At 32.7% G+C, this 27,795-nt stretch overlaps 3 protein-coding genes across 4 annotated transcripts; 1 reads left to right on the top strand and 2 right to left on the bottom strand.

The window, feature by feature from the left end:
- Nucleotides 1-1,368: 1,368 nt before the first annotated feature.
- LOC105249750 (lipase 3) lies at nt 1,369-7,360 on the bottom strand. 2 transcript variants are annotated; one of them, XM_011255443.3, is made up of 7 exons: nt 6,607-7,360; nt 3,407-3,725; nt 3,128-3,242; nt 2,796-3,042; nt 2,479-2,734; nt 2,158-2,300; nt 1,369-1,719 (listed from the first exon to the last, which is right to left on the bottom strand). In XM_011255443.3, the coding sequence occupies exons 1-7, from the start codon at nt 6,649-6,651 to the stop codon at nt 1,570-1,572; spliced, it is 1,275 nt and encodes a 424-aa protein (XP_011253745.1). In that variant the 5' UTR covers nt 6,652-7,360; the 3' UTR covers nt 1,369-1,569. The 2 variants fall into 2 exon arrangements, with proteins under 2 accessions (XP_011253745.1, XP_011253746.1); XM_011255444.3 differs by having other exon boundaries at nt 2,479-2,725.
- A 767-nt stretch (nt 7,361-8,127) lies between these two features.
- On the top strand, nt 8,128-16,403 carry LOC105249748. The gene is given in 14 exon segments (XM_025409192.1): nt 8,128-8,288; nt 9,253-9,487; nt 9,578-9,777; nt 9,865-10,145; nt 10,229-10,490; nt 10,560-11,287; nt 11,700-11,972; nt 12,725-12,829; nt 12,832-12,987; nt 13,587-13,895; nt 14,204-14,421; nt 15,080-15,196; nt 15,313-15,431; nt 15,640-16,403. Coding segments are annotated over 13 exon segments (3,150 nt in total). The 5' UTR covers nt 8,128-8,288; nt 9,253-9,278; the 3' UTR covers nt 15,813-16,403.
- Nucleotides 16,404-18,464: 2,061 nt separating this feature from the next.
- Nucleotides 18,465-27,757, bottom strand: LOC105249746 (follistatin-related protein 5). The gene is made up of 16 exons (XM_011255435.2): nt 27,656-27,757; nt 26,086-26,224; nt 24,970-25,203; nt 23,687-23,874; nt 23,154-23,288; nt 22,805-22,937; nt 22,100-22,260; nt 21,634-21,757; nt 20,978-21,271; nt 20,699-20,820; nt 20,482-20,619; nt 20,190-20,405; nt 19,776-19,926; nt 19,484-19,684; nt 19,222-19,368; nt 18,465-19,057 (listed from the first exon to the last, which is right to left on the bottom strand). Exons 1-16 carry the CDS (start codon nt 27,755-27,757, stop codon nt 18,828-18,830), a joined length of 2,715 nt encoding a protein of 904 aa, XP_011253737.1. The 3' UTR covers nt 18,465-18,827.
- Between the last annotated feature and the right edge of the window lie 38 nt (nt 27,758-27,795).

Below are 27,795 nucleotides of genomic sequence, written 5' to 3'. Positions count from 1 at the left end.
TTATATTAAAATCAAGATCTCATTTGCCTTTATCGGCAGTTAATGTTACGTCTATATATTCGATATACTGCATTATTATTGTTACATACTGTTTAATATATTATTTATATAAATAATTTTAAATCTAATCTCTTTATATGAAAGAGAAAGAATCGAAATTATTGATTCAATATCAGTTGATAATGAAATAAAATATTTTTCAAAGAAAATGTTATGAAATTGCATTTTTTGTTTGCATATTCATAAAATCTTTTTCACGCATATTTATCATTATGTGTTGTTGTAATGATGCAATTTTTTTGACGCATTTTTTATGCATCGTCGGTCTAACAAAGTAAAAATTATGAAACTTTTGTTACATCACTGGAATCAACCGCAAATTTAATCTTCTCTGATTTAAATACTCATAAGACCATATGCAGTTTTCATATAAAAGTATAAACAAAATTAAAATTAAAAATACTTATGTATATGTACGTTTAGGATGTGGCAAATTATCTTTACGTTTTTTTGAACGTACAAAAGTGATAATGATATTTCGCTTAAATTTAAAAAGTTAATAAATATATTTTTCTTGTAAATATAGTTTTTTTCATAAGTTTACTTATACACAAATGTATTAAATAACATTTTTATATACAAAAAATAATATATTTGCATATCAATTTCTGCTAAAGACAGGTACAGACTTATATATATGTATATATAGATATATATTTGCATACATAAAATATTATATTTAAATATTAGATCTTTCACATTATATTCAATTGTTATATTACAATTCTTATTATACCCTGTTTCTGATTTATTTTTAATCAACGTCTTTATATCTATTATTTAAAATACCTCAAGTTTGTATTTCATATAATTAAAATGCCACTTATTTGCTTAATGATTTTGTTTCTTAACTAATTATTAACTAATAAATTTGTTTCTTAACTAATAAATTATAATATCAGAAGCAAAAACCTTGTAATTTTTTTATGATATTAAATTAGTTTTTTCGTCTATTTGTGTGTTATTTAGTTTTAATTAGTTTTTTAATGTTAATTTTTTCGTATATTTCGTTTATTCACGTGCTAGATAGCAATTGGATTGATAAAATAAATATACCCAAAGTATTAATTTTTTTCTTACATTAATAAATGTATGTATAATTTTCAGATATATGCGTATATATGTATTATATTTTTAATGAAACCTTATCAAGATTTACAACCATTTATTAATCCAGAGATTAAAAAGAAAATTTTCAATATATCTACAATTCTCGTATATCGAACATCTCGATTATCGAACACTAGTGATGTTAAAAAATTATTTTTTTCTTCTCAAAAAAATTCATATAATTTTAACTTCTGATATAATAATTGGATATAATTATAATGAGGAACTTGGAATTTCAATTGTTAATTTCTTAACACTCGAGTTGATCAAAATATAAACTTACAATAAACAATATACTTGATTCGAATGAGTTAATTAATGCGTACATTGTAGACGCAAAGAATCGAAATTTTTTTTTGTATATAAGTTGTGATTTTTAAAATATTATTGAAATATACATTAAAATTTCTTTAACGTAATTATAATGCGATTATATAGAAGAGTTCTTGCATCTCGGCCCCATAAATAATCAATATGATTGAATTTTTCATACGGTATCTTTTTGACTTCTACAACGTTTGGTAATCTATTCACCAGTTTTTGAACATCCTGAAACAATTATGAGACGTGAAAATAAAAAAAAAACCAAACTTTCCACAAAAATTTAATTTTGATTTTAATTCTAATCACTTTCGTTGATTACGCATTTTAATTCTAGATCTTATTTTCAGCATGAATTCTTCGAGAATGTATTTATATTAGATATTTATTTGATGCAGAAGTCTTAAAATAAACATTCTAAGATATTAATATAATGAAAGAAATTCAAATTTATTTCTTTTTGCATTTTTATAATTTTTGAAATCAAAAACGCGCGCGCGTGACACACAATACAAATAAATAAAAAAAATTTATAATATTAGTATTAATTAAATTTAACATAAAGATTACATAAAGATAACTTTAATTTATATATAGAACTTATACACACAGTATAATTTCATAATATATAATATTTTTTATATAATTTAATTGTATAGAACTTACAGTATAATGTGTGAGAAAATCATTGTCACTATAAAAAATCGCCACGGGTACTTTAATCCTTTCAAGATTATACTTGGGTGGTTGAGTGGATCCATAAATTTTTAGATTTTCTTTAGCGCCATAATCATATTTTCGAAAACAGCCTGAAAAACAAATGATTATACATTATATATAGGATGTCTCAACATAAATATAACTATCTCTTTTATTTCCCAAAATAGATTGCCAAAAACGTACCGAACGTAAAGAAAATGTGAAAAATCGTGCGAGTTATTATGACATATCATTCTTTTTTTATACATACGATGTTATGTTACTCACCGGAGATTATTAACTGACCATAATGAACGATTTGTTTTATTGCAGCGCCGGCCGGAAAGTGTCCCAATATCAAAGGTAACATGGATTTATCAAGCTGATCACTACCGAATCCGGCGACTAGATAAAACCAACAGTTGCAGAAGCTCTTTGTCACCGCGCAAGGAGCGTTGCGTACAAGGGTGCCAAACACACGTGTTTGCCATTTATTACGAGGGAATTGATGAAAGTTGAAAAAGTAGGAGCTCCACTGAAACCACTGAAACGGTGAGTAATAAACATATAATCTCACGGGAAAAAGAATTAGAAAATTGCATTACCTCCAATATATCATTAAAATGCACGAGATACTTGAAGAGTGGACTTCTCTGATTCGATAAGAACGCTATAGGCGCCAGACTTATCATTCCCTTGATTTTAGAATTATATTCGGGTCTTTCGCTTAGCATAACGTAAAACGTGGTTGTACCTTGACTATGACCAATATAATATAATTCGGAATGACCAGTCTTTTCTAAGATATAATCTATCATTGCTGGTAAATCATAGTATCCGATCTCGTGCCAACTGTAAGAGAAATATATATTTTTTTATAATACTTTTCTATATTTACTTTCCTATACTTTAATCGTTTAAAGAATTGTTGGATTACCTGAAATTCCAAAACTCTCTATTCTTAATTGAGTAATGCTTGTGGCCTTTAGAGTAAGTATTGCCACGAGCATTCGCGAGCCAAACGTCGAATCCATTGTCGCAAAGAACATAAGCTGCAATGAAAAATTATATAAGAAAGATGATCTTTATATTATTTTACTAATAAATAACTTTCACGCCATATAAAATTCTTTTGTTGATCGTTAAATTTGTTGATATTATTGAAAAATATATTTTAGTATCGGAAATAGAAATAATAAAAAAAAGAAGTAGTGACCAAGAGCCTTGCGAGGTCCCAGTAATACCCAATCTGCAGAACTGGATATAAGTCCGTGATTTACAATAACTGGTAATTTTGAATCTGCACCGGAAGATTTGAGAGCTTCTAGAACACGATGACAATCGGGAGTAACTGATGAATTAAAATCTTCGCTACTGTTATTGATAACAGCAGTATCAATATTTGTGATAGAGTCAGTTTTTATTGGCACTTGATCATTAGATGAGATTACACGATGTACATTCAAGCAATAACCATCTTCTGTCCAAATGTGGTGGATCTCGGGTATGTAACCGTGAGCCTTAATCAGTTCAGGCTGCAATTGTATAAAATGATTATGTCGTATAATTCTTTATCAATGAATGACTTCATATGTCCATTAATTCATTAAATTATATAACTCTTTTTTTAATTGATTCAAAATTGTATAAACATAAATAACGAAGTTATTCTCTTTATATGAGCCAAATTCCTAATTATTAAATCTTAATAAAATTTTTAAATTTTAATACAAATTTTAATTTTGCGGCGAATAAGAGGCAAATTTAAATTTTTAATTTTTAAATTCAAATGGCCAAATGCTCACTATATTTGCAATAATAATTCGTGAAAATTGACTATAATAAATAAGAATTAAATATAAACTTTTAAAATATAAATATATTTTAAAAGTTTATATTTTTTAACATAATTTTAAAATAATTTTCAATAATATGTGAAAACTATTCTAAAATTTATTTTATATTAAGCTTAAAAGATTTGCAATAAATTGATGTTATTTATGCTATTTTATATGTGCATATAAATGACACATTATTTTTTATTTTTGTTTCTAATTACGACACTTTTATGTGCTGCAAAAAACCAAATGACATTGTTCATACAAACATTAAAGAGAGTTCCATTTGGTTGGAGAGTTAAGGTTCAAGATTCATAAAAATAAATAGCTAAGCGCTACTAAGAATTAAGATTCATAAAATTAAATAGCCAAGCGCTACTAAGAATTAAGATTCATAAAATTAAATAGTCAAGTGCTACTAAAAATTAAACGATTTATGAAACTAAAGCACATTTGACATTGATCTGAGATTTATAACATACAATTGTCGGGTATCTCAAAGCGGAATAATTCGATTTAGTCCGCAATGTGTCTCGAGGAGTTTATCCAATTAGCTGACGAAATATCATACCAAACGTGATGTTTTTTTCGGAAAAGGAATTATATATCAATGCGAAAATTATATTTAATAGTACTACACAAGGTTAAGCAAGTCTGTTATGAAACAATGTATGTAATTATATAAAATTTGTTATGAAACAACGTACATAATTATACTATTGTATAATATACTAATATTACTATACATAAATTAGAGCGATCAAAGTTATCACAATAGTGTTATTAACTTTACACTAGCATGCTCTTAAAGCTCACTTTAAATGCACTCTAATTCGCGATGGAATCACGAATCGTACTTATTATTTTATATGTAAAATTTTGATATATATGTATATTGTGTATCTCTCTGTGTTATGACTCAATTAGATTATTGCTATTTTCGCTAATTTTTGCTGATATTTATTATAAATATAATTCTTTTGTGAATATTATTGTAGATCATTTAAAGCTGGCTTAAGTTTATTACAACTTTATATCATATCAATTTATATTTAAAATAAAAAGTTCAAAAGTATAGATTATAAAGATTAAATCAATTTTCAACAAAATTAAATTTGCGAAATATTAATCAAGAAAGAATAGCCAATTATTTTCTCTAATAATAAATTTGGGATTGCAATATTTTGAAAGCAATTAGTTAATTCATTAAAAATATTTTTGAGAAGTTAGAAAGATAAAATAATTTAACGACTTATTAAATCATATTCTATGCTAAAAATTTTGCCACAAAAATATATATATATATATATATATATATATATATATATAAATGATTGAAAAATGTATTTCTGATGATTCTTCACAATCAATATCGCAAATTGCAATTTAGCCATTTAATTGTACTTAACTTGCTGAACTTGTGTAGGTGTATATTAGCAATTAAAAGTTAAATCAATGACATGTATTGTGATGATAAAATACTAGCGCGTAAAAAATATGTTCAAAAAATATTTTAATTATATTTAATTTTATATGAAAATGTACATGAAAATGTAATTTTACATGAAAATGTAATGTATAAAGAACAGATTTAATTTTTTTTAGCACTTTGAACACTAGCTATTGAACTATTGAACTATTGAACTCATATTTAGAAATTTACATACTAAATATTTGCATAGTAGACATTTAGACATTTACATAGTGGAATAATAAGATCGAGCTTGCAAATTTTGTTATTAATACAAAAAAGCGAAAACACATAAAATTAGCAATATATTTAAGATAATGGATTTATACATATATTATATTTTTGGCATTTAAATGTTAAACAAAGAAAGATGGACTATATGAAATATAAAGAAGATTATAAAGAAAAATAAACTTAATATTATTTAAGAACGTAATAAAAATATAATTATGATAAAAACAAAATCAAAATTTTTTGTTATGTAATGAATAATGTGTTATAGATTGAGCTTTATCTTGATTGAAAAGTTAATAAGCTTTGTACAGTCTTTATCAATTTCATTGAATTTTTCTATATTTTATTTCTTTTGAATATTGTAAATTTGGCTTATATTTTTTCTCGCTAATTTAATTGCATATATACATGAATTGTCATTATGTGAATAATAGTTTATTAATAAAAAGAATAATCTAGACAAATTAGCGGGAAAAAATCCAAATTTGCAATATGTAAAAGAAATGAAATATCATGGAAAATATATCTCCTCAGTAATTCATCCTTCGATTCAAATATATGCGCGTTTTATACCTATTTACATCTACATTTTATTTTAAAAGGAATAGGCTTTAGACACACGTGTGTGTGCACGTGCGCAAATATATGTATTTAAATCGAAGAATGAGTTACTGGAGAAACTTAATTAAAGAGTTAATCGATGTATTAGAATATTTTTTTTACTAATATCGTCTGAACTTTTTGTGAGGAATTTATATTATTTTTTTATATCATTAATATGCTTGGAAATTATGTAAGTTTGATAGTTGCACGTGTGCTCCAGATCGAAGTTGATTTAAATAAAATCAAAGTGATGCTTTAACAGTGTCTTACCGTTGTCATATGTGCTTCATCCTGAGTACTCGTTGCTTTATCCATGCCGTTACAAAATACAGCGACGATGTAAAATTTGCGGGCCTCTCAGTAGAACAATGTTTTCTTTTATAGAAACACGCGTGATCCTTCGTTTCCCCACCTCTCGTATTTCTTCCTCTCACTTTTTTCCCTTGGAACTTACGTGCGATTTCCGAGAAAGCGACCCGCGAAATCATGCGCCGTAGAAGGAACGGAATCGTCTGTATATGTTTCAAAAAGAAACGCGCCGCGTTCGCGCAGTGAAAGGCGCGTTTTCCTTTACACCCGATGAGATCGCGCCGAAATTAGCGATGGATTATTAACGTCGTGGGGATGAGAATTCTGCTTCGGAGTCGGCGTTATTTTGAAGACGCAATGGAACGAAACTACGTGCGCGCATACGCACGAATTCCGGAGCAGTTTCGGAGCTCTTGTTTCGTAGGAGACACATGAGAGAAAGAGTGTGCGACTGAACTGTCATTGCGAGTATAAAGTGAACGCAAATATGCGTAGTGTGTATATATGTATACATACACGCGTCGACAGGGCTGTACTCAAGATGGTACGAAAACGGGAACGAAAATTAAAGACCCCTTGGGAAAAAGTCTATACCTAGGTTACGTTCGAAAACGTAAGTAACTGGAAAATTTTATTCGATGGCTGATTCGAACCAATCGGAAACGCTTAAAAGAGTTTCGGAACGGCTATCGAGTAAAATTTTTCTCGGAGAGTACGTTTTGATTTCTAATAATGTACGATATTACATTTGTCGTGCAATAAATTTTTTAAACAGATTAATTGGCTGCAGAATAAAAAATTTCTGACGCTTTAGAGATTTTTAAGGATTAGAAAATATATATAAATTATTGCCTGAGAATTCAAATTAATTATTAAAATATTACTATATATAATGCGAAAATGCGGATTTCTGAGTTATACTTGCGCAGAAAATTATGTATATTTATTGAATAAAATATACAATCGTGAATATTGTAAAAGTAATCTTTATATATTATATTTATAATTATTTAATTCATAAAATATAAGAAAAAATAATTTTAAAAAAGGATAATCGTGCAAAATTCCATGAATATTAAACATAAAAGTACGTGTGAAATGCTATTGGCTAATAGCACATCGAGGGCTTCATTCGAAGAGATAGTAACAACATGGCATAGCCAATCAAATTCGCTACCTCGTCTATCCCTATCTGGGAACAATGAAAATAACATATATGAATACGATATTGCATCACATTAAATTATATTACATCATTACGTTGGTACATCACACACTCTCGGGGTATCCGTTTAATTCTTCTACGAGGTGATTCGCCTGGGTAATTTCTGATCCATGGTTTCGACGCGTTGGCGATCCGCGGGTTGGCGCGCATGTGCGCGCGCATGCGCGACGCTTCGAGTCGGATCTCGCGCCACCTCCCTCTCTCGCGGGTACCGTTTGTCGTCAAGCGGAGCCGCCATGATTGTTTCGGCGGTGTCGTGCGAGTGCTCTGCGACCGTGAATTCAAAAAACACTTCCATTTCCTCAGGCGCCGTAAACGGGTCTACATCCTGCGTCCTGCGCGTATCACGCTGCGCGGCTGCAATGGCGGTGTAGACTTCTCTCGTCCGAGTTGTTGCGGGTCTCGTTTTCTTCAAGGTGTGAGTAAGTAAAGCGGAACGGGTCCGTGGATTCTCGCCATCTCCTCGCGTGCCATCTCGAGGTCAGCGACGGCGTCATCGGCCTCCTCGATGCGCGCGATAATGCGATGTCACGACGTGCTCGCCATCGGTTCATCTCGCTCCCGACTCGCGCCCGTTCGTACTTTCGAGAATTTCGCTCTCTTCCATATTGAACGCGTTCGCCGATCTCGCCCGCGCATTTCGCTCGCTCGTCCCGAAGGAGGATTCACGGCGCGTCGACGACGATCGTTTGGCGCGATACGATATACGTTGCACGCGCGTAATCGGAGAGTATCAGGTTAGGACGCAAAATCCAACCGCGTGTTTGCAAAACTTTCCTTCTCCTTTCTTCTCCTTCTTTATCCTTCCTTCTCCTTCTCGGCTCCTTCGCACGAGGAGCGATCGAAAGGAATTGCGTCTTGCAATTATACGATAGGTTAGGTTTTAACGCGATTCGATCGAAATTACGGTATTTGTAATAAACGCGTAAGCTTCCGTTAGAATGCTAATCTTTTCCGATAGAGCGATAAGTTCTTAATTTACTTCCTTTGTTCTGCTTTACTAGATATATGAGTCATTGAAATTAATTCACGTGAGCTGCGGAAAATAATATCGTAAATTGCTCTGTAATTATATTGTATATATAATATATTGCACATTGTATATTGCATATATACTGTAATTATATTGTAATTTAATCGATTGCAACTTATTGTCGACATTGATATATCATTTTTAAAGTTTGTTTTTTTACTAGGAAATTATTAATATGATATTAATATATTTATGTAGCGAGCAATGTTTTTACATAATACCGAAGTAAACTTTCAATAAACCAGTTAGAAAGTATTAGAAAGTACAGATTAGAATAAAGCTTTATTTAAGCTTTATTTAAGATTAGATAAAGATTAGGATTTAATATTGTAACTTGCTCTTATTGCAGGCTGTACGCTTTGTGTTGCTATCTGAATGGACAATAAGGTGGATGTTTCGGAAGTTGAAGATATTTCAATGATTGGAACATCTGGAATTTTTCACCTGCCTGACGTCCCAGAGATATCGGAGGCATTAGAATCGACTGGCCTTAGTCCCTTAACTTCTTCCTTGGATCAAGCTCTTACGCTGCAAGAAGATAAAGCTCTCTCATCCGAAGTTAACATGGGCATTGAGGATACATGGTATAAATTTGTTTTCTCTTTAATTTTAGAGTAATTTGTGTTAACATTTGTATCAATATCCTAATCATTTCTAATATTTTTATTTTACAGGACTGAAGCAAACAGTTCAACATCAGATTATGCAATTCCTCTTCCTCCGCCACCTGGATTAAATGATTTCTCGGATGTCGGTGCCGATCCCATTGATTCTGGAACTGGCATAGAACATGGTCCATTCCTGCCACCTGGTACACCAGCACTTAATAATCTTTTTGCAGAGGCAGGAGATTCGCATGATGATTCGCCAATGGGTGAGTGTATGTAATGTGATGTTTGAAATATAAAAATTATGTGACATATACGATATGTATTTATTATATTTTAATACATATTTTCAGAAGTAGTTGTCCTGCCTGCAGGTGTATGTGGTCTTCGTAATTTGGGTAATACCTGTTTTATGGCAGCTGGGTTGCAATGTTTGACCGCGACTCCACCTGTCCTACGACATTTCTTGGATTTACAGCAAAGAGGAGAGAAACTGCCTCCACCTGGATCATTAATGGCACACTTTAGTGTACTTCTTGGGAAAATGTGGTCTGGAAGATATAGTGTACTCAGACCGACAGAGTTCAAACAGACTTTAGGTGCTTATCATTCACAATTTAAGGATTACAGGCAGGTAAGTGTGCGATTATTTGCATATTCAATTAATTGTTTATCGTTTATTATCCAATATGAGATTGTGTTATATGTATTTAACAGCATGATTGTCAAGAATTTTTGGCGCTTCTATTGGATTCCCTCCACGAGCAAATGAATACAGCAAAGTGTGCCAAGAACTATCAAGTTCCATTGTCTACAACCACTGCCAATTCTTTTAATTCTATAGAAAATTCCAATGGAAAGACCCTTTCTCCTGTCACTGCCACGGCTAATCCTAATTCAGATCTTTTGGAAATGTATGAATGTCTATCACCAGAATGTCCAAATAGTCCCAATGTAACTATGGCTGGCTCACCAAGAGGTAAGAGACTACATAATGTATACACTTTTGAGAGATTGTATCTTGAATATCTTTTTAATATTTTGTAAGATTTTGATTCGTCAATCGGAGAGCTCGATAGTAACACAAATTCACCGAGGGATTCACCGTTAAATGGAGAGGATGATGAGGAAACGCTAGATTCAAATGAAATAATCGAGGCGAGATCGAGCACTTTTATTCATAACAAAGTGAACGAAGAAGGCACAAATGAAACTACTCCAACACGATCTTTGAGATTAGACACATTGATTGAACTATCAAAAACGCCGCAATATGGTGGTTTCGATATTCATAAAGAAGCTAAAACCAGTAATGCTAATTTCTTAGTAACGCAACAAGAATGTAATAACGAGATCCATTACGATTCACAGAAATTTCCAAAGGACAATGTCCGTAGGATGCGGCTAGACAATTCGAATCTGATGGAGAATCACGACTTTGATAATAAAAGTGTTAGTATCAAACGTATAAAAGAAGTAAATGTTCAGAAAGTCAACGGTAGTCTTGATCATGCATCAAATAGTTCTGACATCGAGTATGATAGCGGTCTGGAAAAGTGCAATGTGAAACGCATGAGATTAGATGATCAGGAAAAAAATCACAAGCATGATAGTCTGGGTAATGAGAATATTCAATGTTCGCGAATTCCACAAAATTATGGTACCGGCGCTATTGCTGCGCAAGAAGAGATCGAGGCGGATAAACACTGGGTAAAGCATTTGCGATCCAATAAAAGCATCATTGTTGATACTTTCCAGGGCCAGTTTAAAAGCACGGTAAGAATCTCGCGAATAATATCATTTGTCTATGTGGGAGACTATGCGTTGGAGAAATACCGTAAACTATAGGTACTTGCTGTAAAAAGTCTCCTATATTAAATTGCAGTAGATTTTCCATCCTGCCTTAAAAAGAAAAGAGGCAGGCTTCATTCTACTACTACAATTACAAATATATACATTATTACAACTATTACAGTTTTCTACAACTATTATATATTATTTTCATTAAAAAAGATTTTTTTTAATTTAATTATTCCACAGTGTGTCAAAATTAATAAATGAATTTTTAGTTACTAATTTTTTAATTTATTTAAAATATGATTAAAAAATTTAATTATATTCAATGATTTTAACATGTTTTATCTGTGACATGTCGAATATTTACATTTGTAATATTCCATATTTACAGGTTGTGTGCTCGGTTTGTAACCACGTTTCTGTTACATATGAACCTTTTATGTATCTATCGGTACCTCTACCTCACGCGATGGAGAGACAATTGAACGTCACATATGTTCCTGCAAATGGTGATCAACCCATGAGGTGCGTCGTTTCCTTAAACAAGCAATCACGAATTGGGAAATTGAAAGAGGAATTATTAAAAACGCTCGGCAAGGAGAATATCTCGGTGACGAATATTGCACTTGCAGAGGTTTTAGAGAATCACATAGCGAAGATTTTGGTAGGTACGAAAAAATATTTTTACGTTTTTAATATAAATCTATTTTAACGAAGTTTTTTTGTATCAGTGATTAATTCTAGCTATTAATTTATGCTAATCATTATTTTGAAAGTATATATAATGAAAATTATATTTTACAAATTACAAATTACAGTAATCGCGAATAAAATATAAATTAGCTAAGTATATATTAAATTTAGATTTATATATTTATATAAAGGTTTCCAGTAGCATTTTTTTGCTATTATCTTTTACAGGAATTTAGCATTAACTGCATTAAAAATGTTGATTCCGAATAAAATTGATCTCCGAATAAAAATTTAGGATTTAATTATTACTTCATAATTGAGTTCTATGCGAGTTCTTCTATTCAAGGCATAACGCACGCTGTTAGAAAATAATTCTGGAGAGTTAAGAAGGTGGTATATTCGAATAGGATCGATTATCGCCGATACCATTCTCCTAGAGAAACTCTATGAAAGAACATTCTCGTAACGTGAAAATATAGTTACGAGGCTACATTTCGTCGCACAAACTCATCGATTCTTCTCTTTATTCTCTCTCTTTTATCACCTCTTTTACTCTGTTATAATTTCGTCAACGCTGTCGGTCTTTTATCCTTATTGCTTCCTTACTATATATTATTTTCCCCTTGCACCATAGGTATCGGGAATTACTTGCTTGCCATAGCTTATCGTACTTAGGCGGAAACATCACTCTGTTGGATTCTACATCAAGGTTTTAAATTTAAGGATGACAATACACTCTTGAGACACATCAATGATACGAATCGATCAATATACGCCTTTGAACTCACGGAACCTCCCGATGCGTACACTTCAGTGTCTGATGGCGGTGCGGTGGCGATCGTCCTGCAGAGATGGATTCTTCTCAGAAGTGTACAATAATGGGTGAAGAAGTGCCATGCATGATCTGTCTTGAGGAATTGGATGGCGATTTGAAGAGGCATAGTGGAAATAATTGTAACTTTATTATGTGCGACAGTTGCATTGAGGTAAGTCTAGCTTCTTATTTAAAATATAACGAAACCAAAATATATCTAATTAAATAATGATTCTTTTCTCATTCAATTAAAATATAATAGTCAAATCAGTGTTAAATATATCTGTTATTTCTTTTTTTCTTCGTGATTTATGATTAATTGCAATCACCCCGATGATGACACTAATTGGTAGTTTCGATCTATTGGAAGGGATACACAAACGAGGCATACATTGCCATACTCTCCCGGGAAGGTCTGAGATAAGATCGTTGAACGTTCTAGACGGACGGTATCACAATGATATGTACGAGAACCAGAAATAGCTTTACGTTTTCCAAAATGCCAGGGATGCTTTTTTAACAGCAGAGGCGACTGGAAACGAAAAGTTGGAATCTCGTATGATTAGCTTTTTTAGTATAATCCATAAGTCTGGTATAATTTATACCTGAAACTCAATTCAGACTAATCCGTTGCTACCTACGATAGTTTACTGAGGGGTTTTATTTTTTATAGTGTTGTTTATTGAAAATGACCTATGGTGAAAATAAAAGTTTTTATAATTGCGCCAAATTGAAATCATTTTAAACAAGACTTACATTATTCAATTACAGAATTACTTCAAAAATCAAACAGAACCTCAAATGTGTCAGATGTGTTCTACGTACATGACAGCCTCGTCATTTACGAAAATAGATCAAACGGGCCGACCGAGACCGATTGTACGTATTTTGAATGTACCTTTGGTGTTGAGGCACGACACAACAAATGAGACGACGAATAATCGCAAAGGCACGAAACTTTTTGGATATCCGCATTTAATACGACTTCCGTCGAGAGTGAATGCACAGGATCTGTATGATATTGTCAAAAAAAATGTGCCGCACGAAGGACGCTATACAATTCATTTCGTTGATGGACAGGTAAGATATTTTCATTTCGTGTAAAATACAATATATGTACTTAATTTTTCTTTACAATAAAGTACAAATTAAAGGAAAAAGTTATTTATCTTTTAATAAAATAATTGAGTTACATAAGTCAGAATGCATTGAATACATTATCCGAAATATGAAGAATATAACAGTTAAGTAAATTAAATAGCAGATTTTAAAATGTTAGATAGTGACATGATTGTTGATATTCAAGTATTTTTCAATATGAGAATAGTAAATCTAAATTATTAAATATATTGTCATATCTAACTACAAAAAAGAAACATTTTTTGCAGGGTCATCATTGTTCACGTTGTATGTACACCGCGCATTGTACAGGATGTAGTGTACCTGAGACGGGAATGGTTGCGCTACAAAACGGTGATACGCTTGCGGTTCGTTATACCGAGTATGTTCCTAAGATCTTGCATCCCGTTGATCATGTTAGCGTCAGTAAACAACGACCGCATCATCCATTATCTCTTTATGATTGCCTTCAAGCGTTTAGTCAAAGGTAATTGATTTTTATGAGTTACTTTTATAACTATGCTAATTTAGGCATTCTTGAGCAAGATAAATATGTTAACGATACCTTGTACACATTACTCTTAATTTAACTATTATAAAAGATTATTTTATGCTTTGACCATAGTTTATTTCTTAAAATTGCAATAGTTTAAATGATCATATATTAGCGAACAATGCAAATATAAATAAATGAAAATTTTTTGTTAACATTTTTTATATAGAAAGCGAAAAATTATTATTATCTAATCAATGTTTTGATTTTTTGTTACTATTAATATCAATTAATTAGTATCAATTATCACTGCTGCAAACTGTTTTAACCCTTTAACTATGGATATGCATTTTTATTCGTCGTCTATTGACGGCAGCCGTAGTTAAAGGGATTTAGGGAACATTATGGTCTTTTTACAAAAAGTTAACAACAGTATTAAAACTCTTCAGAAAATGAGTCTTAGAAGCAGAGTACAAAATAAAAAGCAGAAAAGTTCTATAAATAAATAGAATCATATATCTATGATATATATCTTATATCTCAATGAAATATCAAATTTAATAAATATAAAATTAAAGATAATTTTATACATTAGAATATAAATTATATATTTTATATCTTGTTTAATATATTATACTTTTGGTATCTTTAGTGAAACTTTAGATGAACATAATCCTTGGTTTTGTCCGAAATGTGAATGTAACCAATGTGCCACAAAAACACTTACGGTACATCGATATCCCAAGTTCCTTATTGTATATCTTAAACGGTATGTATTCTTCATATTTACGAAAATATTCTATATATATAGATTGGTAAATTAAAAATATTTACATTTAAAATATTTACTATTAAAGATAGCTTAAACATCTTAATTGGTTATAGATTCGTGTTTTATGAATGCGCGAGTATGAAGCTAGATGATAAAGTCACATTCCCTTTGGTGGGTCTGAGCGTGGGACGCCACCTTTATGATCTCTATGCTTGTGTATGCCACTTTGGAGGTAAGATTTTAAAATATATTTATATATAATAGTGGTTTCCAATTGAATTATTTAATTTAGAAAGAATTTTATTCTGTATAAATGTCAGGTCTGGGAGAATTTTAACTAAAAAGATTTTTAAATAATTTTTTTTCTTAAAATAAGGATTGATTTAATTTATATATTTAAATAAATTATATACACAAATATGACATGATCAAAATTTCAGGCGTCTCCGCGGGCCATTATACGGCGTATGCGAAAAATCCTCGCACGGATGTATGGTATTATTACAACGATGAAATTACGAGTAAGCAGAAGCCACAGGATGAGGACTTTAGCAATGCGTATATATTGTTTTATAGTCGACAAGGGACCAACTTGAAGCCGTGCAATATATAACAAGTGGTGTATTTAACTTGATAGTCGATAGAATATGTCAATCAAACGGAGGAGAAACAATCGGGGATAGTGGTGAAAAAAAGGATGAAGTGTAACGGAAGAGGGAATTAATATTTTGTGTTCTTCCACGTGTTTTTTATTATGAACGTTTACTCGTGTATTTCTCATACGTTTGCAATTTTCCCTTTTATATATTTTGTTGTGCTTCTATCTTCCCTGTGCATCTCCTTCTCTCCTGCCTCTGCTAGAGTTGTATTTAAAAGTGCAACGGACTGCGTCTCTAATACGCTGTGTTGAGTTGCGCTGGATTATGTGAAATATTGATAGTCTGTGAATTTCTTTCGTAACAGTTATGCAATTACTGCAATGATGAGAGAATGTGTCTTCGCCGGTCTCGATTCTCTGCCGGTGATTATTCTGCGCTAGTGCAGCTTAGGCCTGTTTTACGAATTCAAAGAGAGAACTGAGCATATTTGTATTGCATATATTGTAAACGTATGTCGAATTTGTACAGTAGACGGTTAAATGTAGAACTCAAGAATTCTAAACACGTAATTTATTAGTGAATAAAGTGAACGTCATACTTGAAAAGATTTGAATTATGGCTTGCCAACGGCAAAGCATTCTCGCTGTGCTCCCTCTTTTCATCTCGGAGAAACGAGAGGATTTTGCTCATGAATAGCAAATGTTGCGTTTATTCGATATCTCTATGTTATCGTTTAAGTAAGAAAACATGGAGGGTTATTAAAGCGAGATAGAATATTAAACACATTTTATGAAACGCAATCACGTTTATGGATTATTTATTAAATTAGTTATATATTGCAATTTTATTACAAGATACACTAATCGCAGTTCAATATGCGCTCGCATCAGCGCAGCATCGATATAATACTGATGTTTCACGCGCGGATTGCTATATAAATTGTTTTAACATACTATGTTGTAACTTTACCGTATATATATGTATGTGTGTATGCGCAATCAGAATCAGTTTTCAAAGTTTTATTTATTATAAAACCAACTCGGGAGAAGGGAGGTTTTCGACGTCTTTTTTTCTGATATAAAAGAATCTTACTACCTCCGTGTTACAATAATTTTCTCGGATCGTAAGATGCAAATCTAGCTGATCTGGCCTTCTAATCTCTTTATAATGAATTCATTTGGATGCATTAACGATACACTAAGGTAATCATACATTTTTATCGAAATACATATATTAACATATATCATTTCTTTATTTTATGCAAAGTAATGTACTGCGACGATATACGACTATTTAATGCATTGCAACAAGAGCCTATAAGGCGTGCTAAAGTATAATGCCTTATCTAAATAATAATAAAGATATAAATTTGTCGTTTTATATATATATATATATACATATATATGTATATACATACATATATACATACATATATACATACATATATATATATACACATATATATACATATACATACATACATACATATATATATATATATATATATATATATATATATATATATATATATGCGTGCAGAAATAGCCATTAGCAATTTAAACAAAATTGCGTAATAGAGTAAGTAAGAAATATAGAGTCAGATAAAATTATATGTGCGTATTTGTGAAAAAAGTTTTTTAATAATACGTATATCTTAATCGGCCATTCTTATTAGTGCATCTGTTCTACTCAATATGCGCACTTTGCTGTACATTTAATAATAACTTGTTTATTCTTTTTTATATTTATGTTATGTTTACGTTAGATATAGCGCTTCATTATGTTTCTCGTTTTTCTATTATAGCCATCTCTTCGTCATTGTTTCCTATCATTCGTTATTCTCACGCATTCAACTTGGACACGCGTAATGCTTTCATCTTCTCTAGATAAATATTTCAGAACAAATGTATCGTATCTATATAGATAAAAGATTGAAAAAATTTCAAATTCTGATACTACAGATATACAACAAGATATTTTAAGTCAATCAGATATACAACAAGATATTTTAAGTCAATCATCGCTTTATAATCGTTACGAATAAGTATAGAGATAATTTTTCAAGCATTTGCAGTATCGAAATTTGAAATTCTTACCGAAAATATATCGATTTCTGATTTAAATCATTCGTATCGTATTTTATTAGGATTGCAAATCAAGAAAATAGCAACTATGTCTGCAACAAAGTAATATTTAATGGTTTGACAAAATTGAGAGACATTTGATATGTGTGTATTGCTAACAATATACATATTGTTTTCATTAATTATTACAAATTCAAAAAATGTGGATTGTCTTCCAGATGATTATGAAATTTATTTCACTCGAATAATGTATACTTTCTATTTATTTTATTTATTCGAATTACTTTATAAGTATTAATATCTATATAATTATATTGTAAAAGAGAAATCGCACTGTATGTGATAAGAATTTTTCTCCCGTAAATTTCTGTATTTCTATTCTTTGAAATTAACAATTTAAAAACTCTAAAATTTTTTTTATTATTTTATATCCATTTTTAATTTTTCATTTTAATGAATATTTCACTCACACGAAAAAGTAAATAGTTGAATATACAAATGACATATATATGATAATTTGCTCAAGTATACATTTATTAATTGATTTATTAATTAAAAAATGTATGTGAGAATAGACAAGAATTACAATATGTAAATTAAGACGATAAATATTTGCGTCTGATTAATACAATATAAACTTCAATCAATCTGGTACATTATTTTTCGTCTCGATATATTATTTTGAAATAATGTTGCTGTTTTCTTTTCAAATATGATACAGTCATAATACAGAAATATTCGTGCGATACATTCATTGTGAAAATTATTAGAGAAGATGCAGGCATTCTTGACACCACCCCGTTGATCTCTACGTATATTTTTTAAAATTTCTCATCTAAAATTTCTCGATATTGGCTTTGGTACCCGATCGGATCCCTATGTTCAATTTATGTACGCATTTATATACGTACGTCTGGTATTGTCGTTGTCGCGTAGCTACATTCGTTAACGCAGCGAAACAGTAAACCAAACAATCGCGCCGGGATGTATAAGGCCACCAATCTCGCAATTCACCGTGCGGGTCTCCCCGTTGAGAACAAAGAGCGCCTGGTTGGACGGGCTTACCATATATCGACCAAATATACCGCTTTGTATTATAGGTCTATTCGGATTACCCCATTTGGTGAGATGTGGCGGTGTTGCCTTTCCCACACCTGTTATCATTTCCACTTTGCCTGTAATGTACGCGCGTGTTAGTTTCTATTCAATCAGTTTTATAAACAATATGTATCAGTCTGAAAGTTGAATAGTCTTACGAGCTTTTTTAATTATTTCAGAAATTAAATTAAAAATTTAAATTTAAATAATTTTCGAAAGAATTAGGAGAAAATTATCTCACCAGTAGTCAAGTCTAGGAAGAGGATATCTTCCTTGTCTATCGATGAAGCGTATATATCATAACTATGGGTCGTCTGCGAGGGATAGAAAGCGATATCGCTGATATTTAAAGTCGTTTTTACGTCGAACGCGAATTTTAATCCATTTGCTAGAAAGATAATATAAATTTTTTTCATTATACATATAATAATTATCAAATTTTTGCAAGCTTATAATTTTTTTTAGCTAAATAAGCGCACAGAAAAATATGTAAAATATATTACGCAAAATCTCTTGCACTACAAGAGTGACGCCAGTGTCCTGTTTATCAAGAGTGACCAGATATCTGGAATCGGGAGAGATCGCTGGTTTCCCCAGGATGTTGGGCTTGTGGGCGAGAACGCTATCAGTGAGATAATCCAGCAGCACTTGACCAGTCGGACGAGCAGTGATCGGTTCTTCGCATCCCAGTATTACGAAGCCATCTAAAACAAGACGAATCAAATGAACGGAATCCGAAGAAAATATGCAAGAAAAAAAATATCGAGATAAAATAAAAAATGCTATGTTGCGTACATAAATCAGAAAACTCCACGCTTGTTGGCGCGCAGTTGTAGCTGGCCAAGTTGACGGTACGAGTATACCTCATGTTGGCCAGATCGAGCTTATACAAACCGTATTGACTCGTGTGGGTCACATATCCGTATTTGAATATATGTTTCGTATCCTAAGGAATACAATAGTTTGTTAATTATAAAAAAATAACTTCATATGTATGATATATTCAATTTTAATTATATAATACATCAATCTAAATTAAACAAGTTATTAATGAGAAGGATTCATTTAAGATAATTTTGAATGTATATATCATAATATATATTTATATAATAATTATTTATATAATAATTATATTAATTATTTTAATTTATATAATAATTTATATAAAATAATATTGGAAGACGAAGAAATGAGAAAGGGGAAACGTACTCGCTGTTGTGGGATATGTAGACCCTTCACAAGATCTAATTCCGCATAGAGAGGCTCCGGTCGTATGGTATGATGTTTCTTTCGCTGGGCAGCTTCCTTGATTATCTGTATGGTCTTGATGCCAACATTCATCTCGCTCCTCCAGTTCAGTACCCAGACGTAATCGAGATTCTGTACGTACCACAGATCCACGGGATTCTTGTCCGTCGCAACTACCTATGTGATCACATTGCAATTATTCCATGGCATTTACGACGACGTAATTGATAATAGAAGGAGGGATAATACGTACATCGATTATCATCATCTGCACTTCGCTAATTACAAGCACGCGATTCTTCTCCGGCTGACTAACGTATACGTATCTATTAGCGACGTTTATGGCACGTCCCCAGGAACAAGGAATGTTTTTCGGCCCGCAGACATATTCCTGTAAAAAGAAAAGGATAAGTGAAACGTTGAGCGAAGAAAAAATGATAAAAAATAAGAATGAATATATAATTTTGCACCTGAGTGCCGGGTATGATATCTGTGGATCGGATCTCGTGTAACGCGTGGCACGTGGATGGCTCGTATACCAAGATACCCCACTCGTGGAAAGAGAAAAATCTGCGTTCCTCTTCAGTCGCAACTGTATTTCCAACAATTCCACATCGATTAAAGGTGAGATAGATCAGAAAATTATAATCAATAATATTATATTAATGATGATGGTTAATTTTTAATGGTTTATTGATGAATTGATGCCACGAGTCTTTCTTATTAGAATAAGAGGATTCTTCACTCACTTGGTGTAGGTTGCTCCTGAATCACTAGACTGCTGATGTCTCTCGTAAGTCCTCCGGCGCTGGTCGCTTCGCACATGTAAGCACCGGTGTCGGCGTAATCGACTTTTCTTACTAATAACTTGGTGCCGTTGCCAATCACCTCGTATTTGTCCGGTCGATCCTCGCTCAGAGGTTTGTCATTCTTCAGCCATCGTACTCGTGGAAGAGGCTCGCCTACCACGTGACACTTCATCTTAGCTGCTCCTTTCGGTCGCTTAGATTGGAATTGTGGTGTCACTCTGACTTCGGGTACAGCTAAGATAGGGGGAGAGAGGAAGAGAGATGTGTTTGTGTCACTTTTGATTAATTTCAACAGGGAAAAAGTGAATTACTTTCTTTCTTTGATTAATAATATTTTACTATGTTCTAGAAGGTGACATCCTTTCTATGAGCAATAAAAATAATAGGAAAGAAGAGACGAGCAGCAATCGCGGAAAGCAGTTAGAAAGCAATTACGAGGAGTATTAATTTTAAATTTAACTGAAGTGATGAGATAACAAGAAAAATCAATTATATGGTTTATCTACTAAATTTTATTTTTTCATTAGCAAGATTAAGATCTATTTTATCTCATCCCCTATATCTTATTCCCCTATATATCTTCTTGAAACACTTACTGTAAATAGTGAGCATATGAGTTTGCACCACATCTTGATTTCTGAGAGCGTGACATGTGTAATTACCAGCATATTCCAACTGCACATTTGTCAGATAGAGACTACCATCATTGAAAACGCGAATCTGTGAAAGAGATTTTTTTTTCATATTATGTTAATTTTCTCACAAGATGTTAATACGATTTTCATTATCTGAAGAATAATATCGATTTGCTAAATCATTGCGTTCATTTTTCTAATCATTCCTTAAAAGTTTGCAAACATTTTGATTTTCTTTATTTCTTAAATTCTTTGGAGATCGCGAGATAAAGAAATAAAAGATGAAAGAAAAATTTTTTCGAATAAAAAATGATGTATTAAAAATAAAAAAAAATATATATTTGCATTTTATTTGAATAGCGATCTCACAAATCGATATTGTATGTTGCAGGATAACGACGAGGGAATTGTCATTCGAGAGGGATACCTCCGGCTCACTAAGATTCTCCACGTCCGTGCCGTAACGTCGCCAAACCAGGGGCGGGGGTGGTGTTCCGGTGACATCGCACTTAATCTCCACGTTGTCTCCGACTCGCGCGGATATGTGATTCACCTCGAGGGATTTGTCCAACGATACCACCGATACACCTGTCATCAGATTAGAATCTCCCTCGTATAGGTATCACATATGTGTATATACATTGTATTTGGATTAAATTGAATCGTATTCGCGGGGCGCACCGTTATACAAACTTTGCATAATAATTCCTCGCGGCCGTTTATATACATGTATGTGCGCGATGGCACTCGCGCGTATAGTCTGACAATTTACGGTGATGCTATTGTCCATGGACAATAGCGTCCCGGGAAGACCATTATAATGTGGATTAGCATAAGAAAATTATTTGCCGATGATTAATCGCTACGCCGAACCGAACTAATCACGAGGATAAGATCATTCTGTAACATAATAGTTTGATATCTCGCAAGGAACGATATGAAAGGTATGAAAAATTTACCAGGGATCTGTTTTAAATTAAAAATAAGAGTGATGTGAGGGATTAAATTAATTTTAATATACTTATGCAATTAATATAAATATACATTGATTTCTTTCTCATCGTCGGCTCACAAAATCTTCGGCAAATCCCTTTGTGATGAACGATCAACGAATCGCAGATACGGTACTTACTGTAAAGCTTACTGAAGGCCATGTAAAACTCGTTAACGTTCAATCTGCCATCGCCGTCCGTGTCATCGTAGCTGATCATATGGCTCAGATTGCATCCCACGCATAATTCCTCCATGTTCTCTTCCTCGGCGATCTGAATGTTGGAGAGAATTTAAGCGGGATTATTCGCGAGACGTTAGCGGGACGATAGGATGGGGAGAGATATCGCGTTACTGCCGTTAAAGTAATGGCCATCGAATAAATTTCATTCGCGAACGCCCATCTCTTTTTCGGTTTATTTAAAAGTCCGGAGAAAATGTGCTAATGAAGAAACACTATGTACGGAAGAATACATTCAATGTTAAATCACCTGCTCGAGCTCCTCTCGCTCCAAATTACCATCATTGTTTCTGTCGTAGTGAGAAAACATGATGCTGACCAAGTATTCCTTACTATGATTATCTTCGGCCATTAATCTCGCGTGGCTATACAGGAGCAAGTTATCCTATGGCGAATAAACAAAATGATGGTCTGATAATAAGTAATATTTTAATATTTTAATATGTAATATTGTAATATTTTTTTATAAAATTATGCTTAAATAGAAATAATCAAGAATTGTTATTAGATAAGATAAATTCTGCACGGAAAAATTTCAAATATCGAATTATTGACCTCACATGTCTAAGCAAAATATTTATAAATTGCTTTAATTTGAATATTTTACATTATTATTATTAAATGAAAAAGAGAATATTTATTTATTAAATTATTGGATTTATTTTATATATAATCATCTATTTGTGGTAAGAAGGTAAGCAGAATCTTTTGTCGTGTAAACTTCATTAAATATTTTTGTACGCTTTTATCGGAAGTTATTATGGGATGAAATCGATGACATACTTTCATAATTTCGTATTCTTGCGCTGAACATTTCTCGGTAACGTGATCGTCCTTTCGCGGGATCGATTTGCTTGCCGGATGATGCTTGCTCTTATTCTTGGACTTATTATTGGAATACAAGACATTCTTTTCTTCGGATGAGGTGTGATACGCAAAGAAATCCTTTCGTGCTTGCGCGCTGTAATTACCTGGAAATGACGGAATTACATTCCATCATAAACTTTGAGTTTCCGTAACGTAACGACATTTTCTTTTTTTCTCGCTATAACTCTTAACAAACTGCGCGGCTGCCATAAATTAATAGAAAGCTTCCAAGTTATTATTGAGTTTGCAACGAAAGCAAAGTTTTGTAAGTTCGCTAAAGATCGTGATTTCTCTTTAAAGTAAACAACAAATTCTGAAACATCGAAAACTGAAAGTATCGGTAAAGACATTTGGTTGATCCATATTCGATAAATTTGATAAGATACTTACATCTCACGTGTTCAATTATGAAAAATTATATATAATTATATTTCCATATATTATTATCCGAAAAATTGCACCAAAAACTGTGATTGATCTATATCTGCATTAGTTAATATATATTTCAGTTTGAAAGATTCGAATTTTATATTATTAACTGCAATCATGATCTAAAAGGGGATAATGGTACATTAATCGATTTAATGTATTCATTCAATAAGCTTGAGCTCTGACAATTTTTGCTAAGTAATTGAATTAAATAGACAATTAAATCTGATGTTAAATGAAGTTAAATAGACAGAGAGTTAAAATTAAATAGATAATTCAGTATGCACAGAGGTCGATAAACTCTAGCGTTCCATTTCGCTAAAACCTAAAATGTAAGAGAGAATCGATCGCATCAAATTAAAAAATTAATTCTCCTTCTCCTACATTATTATCGTTAGGAATTTAAACAAATATAAATTTGTTATAGATAACCAATAGAATAGCATTATTAAAATACTCCAATAATCGCTTTTTCTTCAACAATTTTATTAGGAAATAAGTACGTCTAAAAATTAATAGATATATTCGCGAAGGCGAAGAAAAATATCTGTGCGAGATAAACCTACATGCAAGAGCTCATTTTGACTCAGTTAATGTCTGAATTATCAAAAAAAACTATCACTATTTTCCAAAAATATCGCTACAATATTTTGCTGCAATTTTTCGGAGAAGAAAGGTTTCACTATTGCAGCGATTTTTCCCGCGCAATCTTTCTCGCTGTACGAAAGGGTTGAGAACGCGAACTGTCAACGAGGAGCGCACGTGCTCACCATTGCTCAGGCACCTGGAGAGCCTCCGCGTGGCTAACGGCGTGTCGGCGTTGCATGCAGCGCGATGCAGTTCGCAGCGATTGGCGTAAATCCTGCCGTTGCTCGCGCAGATCGGTCGATGCCGCCGCGTGCATCTTCGGACGCAGACGCACGCGGCGACGATCTCATCGCCGTTAGCAGAAACTTGGCACTCTCTTCCCGCGCCGCAGTACTTCTCCAGGCATGGATTGTCGACTGAAAGAAATTATGGGAAATATTCATGGATATGTTCCTGCGAGATATGGATGGATTGGGTACAGAGAGAGAGAGAGAGAAAGAGTGCGATACGCATCCCCTTATACGCGAATCCTTTCCCGTCAGCCGTATATGTTACGAGGCACTCGCATGAGATTGATGGATTGCATTTACATATCTTACATATGTAAATATATATATGAAAGTGGAATATCTCGCTCACCGCGAATTCACGATAAAATTGCCAATCATCCTCGTAAGGCGGACTCTATCTTGTTGCGATAAATCATTTTCCCCCTGCCCTCCCGGTGCGTCTTTGAGACTATTATTGTAACTGCCGAATCATTTTGAGATATATGTCCATTATTTCTTTCCATTTTGTATCACGAGACAATTTCATCATTTCGCATGATGGATGACACGTCAGGTATTCTTTCAAAAATTAAATATTTGAAAATTATCACAACGTTTTTTTACAAAGTGCGATATAATAATGTTTTGGATTTTATTTTTAACGTGCAATCTATATTTGTGCCTATGCGTAGTAGTTAGGGAAAAAGAAAAAAGATATGTTACAAACGATAACGTTATAATGAAAAAAAAAAGATTTCTTTGTCCGAATGTATTTCAATTGTTTTGCTGTCATCTTTTTTTTATTCGTATTGCGAGCATTTTTTCGTCATGTGCGCGTTTTTTTACGTCATTGCGATTTTATTGATCGTAGGATTGGTGCTTTATGCGATTCTGGCGACATACAGACTGGTTTAATAATGGCACAAGAATGTACATACGCATTTCGCTGATCGCAGTTCAATTAAACTTCTCGAATGGGACGAATTACTAATTAACGTACACGCGGAGAGAGATTTAACTGTTACTCACTCCTACGGGCGTGCCAGGATTCCGAATCTGTTGTGGATGCATCTATGTCTATCGAAGTCGATGTTGTGGATCGAATTCCTTCTGTGCTCGGCGATATGCCATTATCGTTGTCCGCCGTAAAATAACGATATCTCGAACGCTGAAAGCGATGAATGTGAAAGATATGTCAAAAGTATGGAACATAACGAATAAATTTTGCGCCTACTCGTGCTAGATAATAATTGTAAGAATGATATTGACGAATCATATGTTCTAGTGTCATTCGAATAACATGGAAAAGATTTATAAAATATCAAGGTTTTTAGGATGTTATGACATATAAATATACGATAATAAAAACGATGAATAAAAATAATAAGTCAATGAGAATAATTTATCGAAGTTACAAGAGCGTAAGTAACTTGCTTTGAAAAAAAAATCATATCGCTTTATTCGTTCTCTATATTTTTTATTATTAATTACAGTTACGTAACGTTCTATACAGAGTCTGAGATGCTTAGTTGAATGTTAATTTATCTGCTTTTCGCAGAGAGAGATAACTTTTTCAACGACACAATTTCGCGAACCTCGACTCGGAAAATCAAGAGCGCATTCAGCAAATTCGCGACGTATTTTCCGTGGGAAGTTAATGGTCCGTGGGTATTTCACAGAGACGTAAAGCTCCTTTCTGCGTTGCCGGTGCTGCTCGCATTATTCATCGTTGACAATTGAGGTTGCTGCTCAAGTCGCCGGAAGTTGACCGGTGCGCGGGAGGGAAGGACAAGCGGTTACGCGGTTTCCGGATAGGATCACACGCGCATCGAATCAGCCGAGGACGATGGGCGATGCTATTCAGGTAAATACGACGTAATGTCAATGTACACGGATAAATCGGGAGCGCGGGTCACGGAGTCGTATCACTAGATGATGCGAGAGATTCGCTTGATGGAGCGTAGCCAAGGAGATCCGTTGCTCGTAGAAGAGTATACTCATCTAGCGGTCATCTAGCTTTCGGACAGAAACTTTATGCGAGTAATAATGTTCGCGAGGGAGAGAACACGGCGAGAGGATACAGTGGAGACGTGAGGGATTTGTATAATCGGACGATAACTCGTGTCGCGACTTGAAACGAAAGCGCTTTGCCGGGGAGAACCTAATTCTAGTCACTAATCTTCTCTCCGCTTCTCTTTTGCACGAGATCTTGGATATAAAATTGAAATATAACATTAATTATTTCTCTTTACACGAGATTCACGTCGTTTATCGTATCGCTTTTTGCTAAAGAAGGAATTATCAAGAATCGTAATTATATAATAGAAGTAAAAATGCAAGGAAGTTAATTAAAACTGATTGCAGTAATTATGTTCGATTTTAATTGCAAGTCGGAGAAAAGAGAAAAAATTAATTGTTAATCATTCGATTATCGAATTGCCTTCTGAACTAAAAACCACTTGATCTTTCAATCTTTTCACATGCTGTGACTTGTGACTTAATTAAAATTATTTTGAAGAATGAGATCTTCATTATTTACAAATCTGTTTTAATAAAAGTACATTATATTAGGATTGATAGAAAAATTATATGTGCTTACTTTGTATCGAAGTATATCGGAACCAAGTGCCGGGGCAATATAGGTCGAGATGATTGAAAGCAACAGGAGATAGAAGGTTGCGAGGCAAGACTTTAGTCGCATCTGAAAAATATATATCAGAAATTATATATATATATATA

This window comes from Camponotus floridanus, unplaced genomic scaffold (assembly GCF_003227725.1).
Source record: "Camponotus floridanus strain SB8 unplaced genomic scaffold, Cflo_v7.5 scaffold25, whole genome shotgun sequence".
In the NCBI taxonomy this organism is placed as follows: domain Eukaryota; kingdom Metazoa; phylum Arthropoda; class Insecta; order Hymenoptera; family Formicidae; genus Camponotus; species Camponotus floridanus.
Note: the sequence above shows the minus strand (reverse complement) of the source record. Positions and strands in the feature narration are given on the sequence as shown.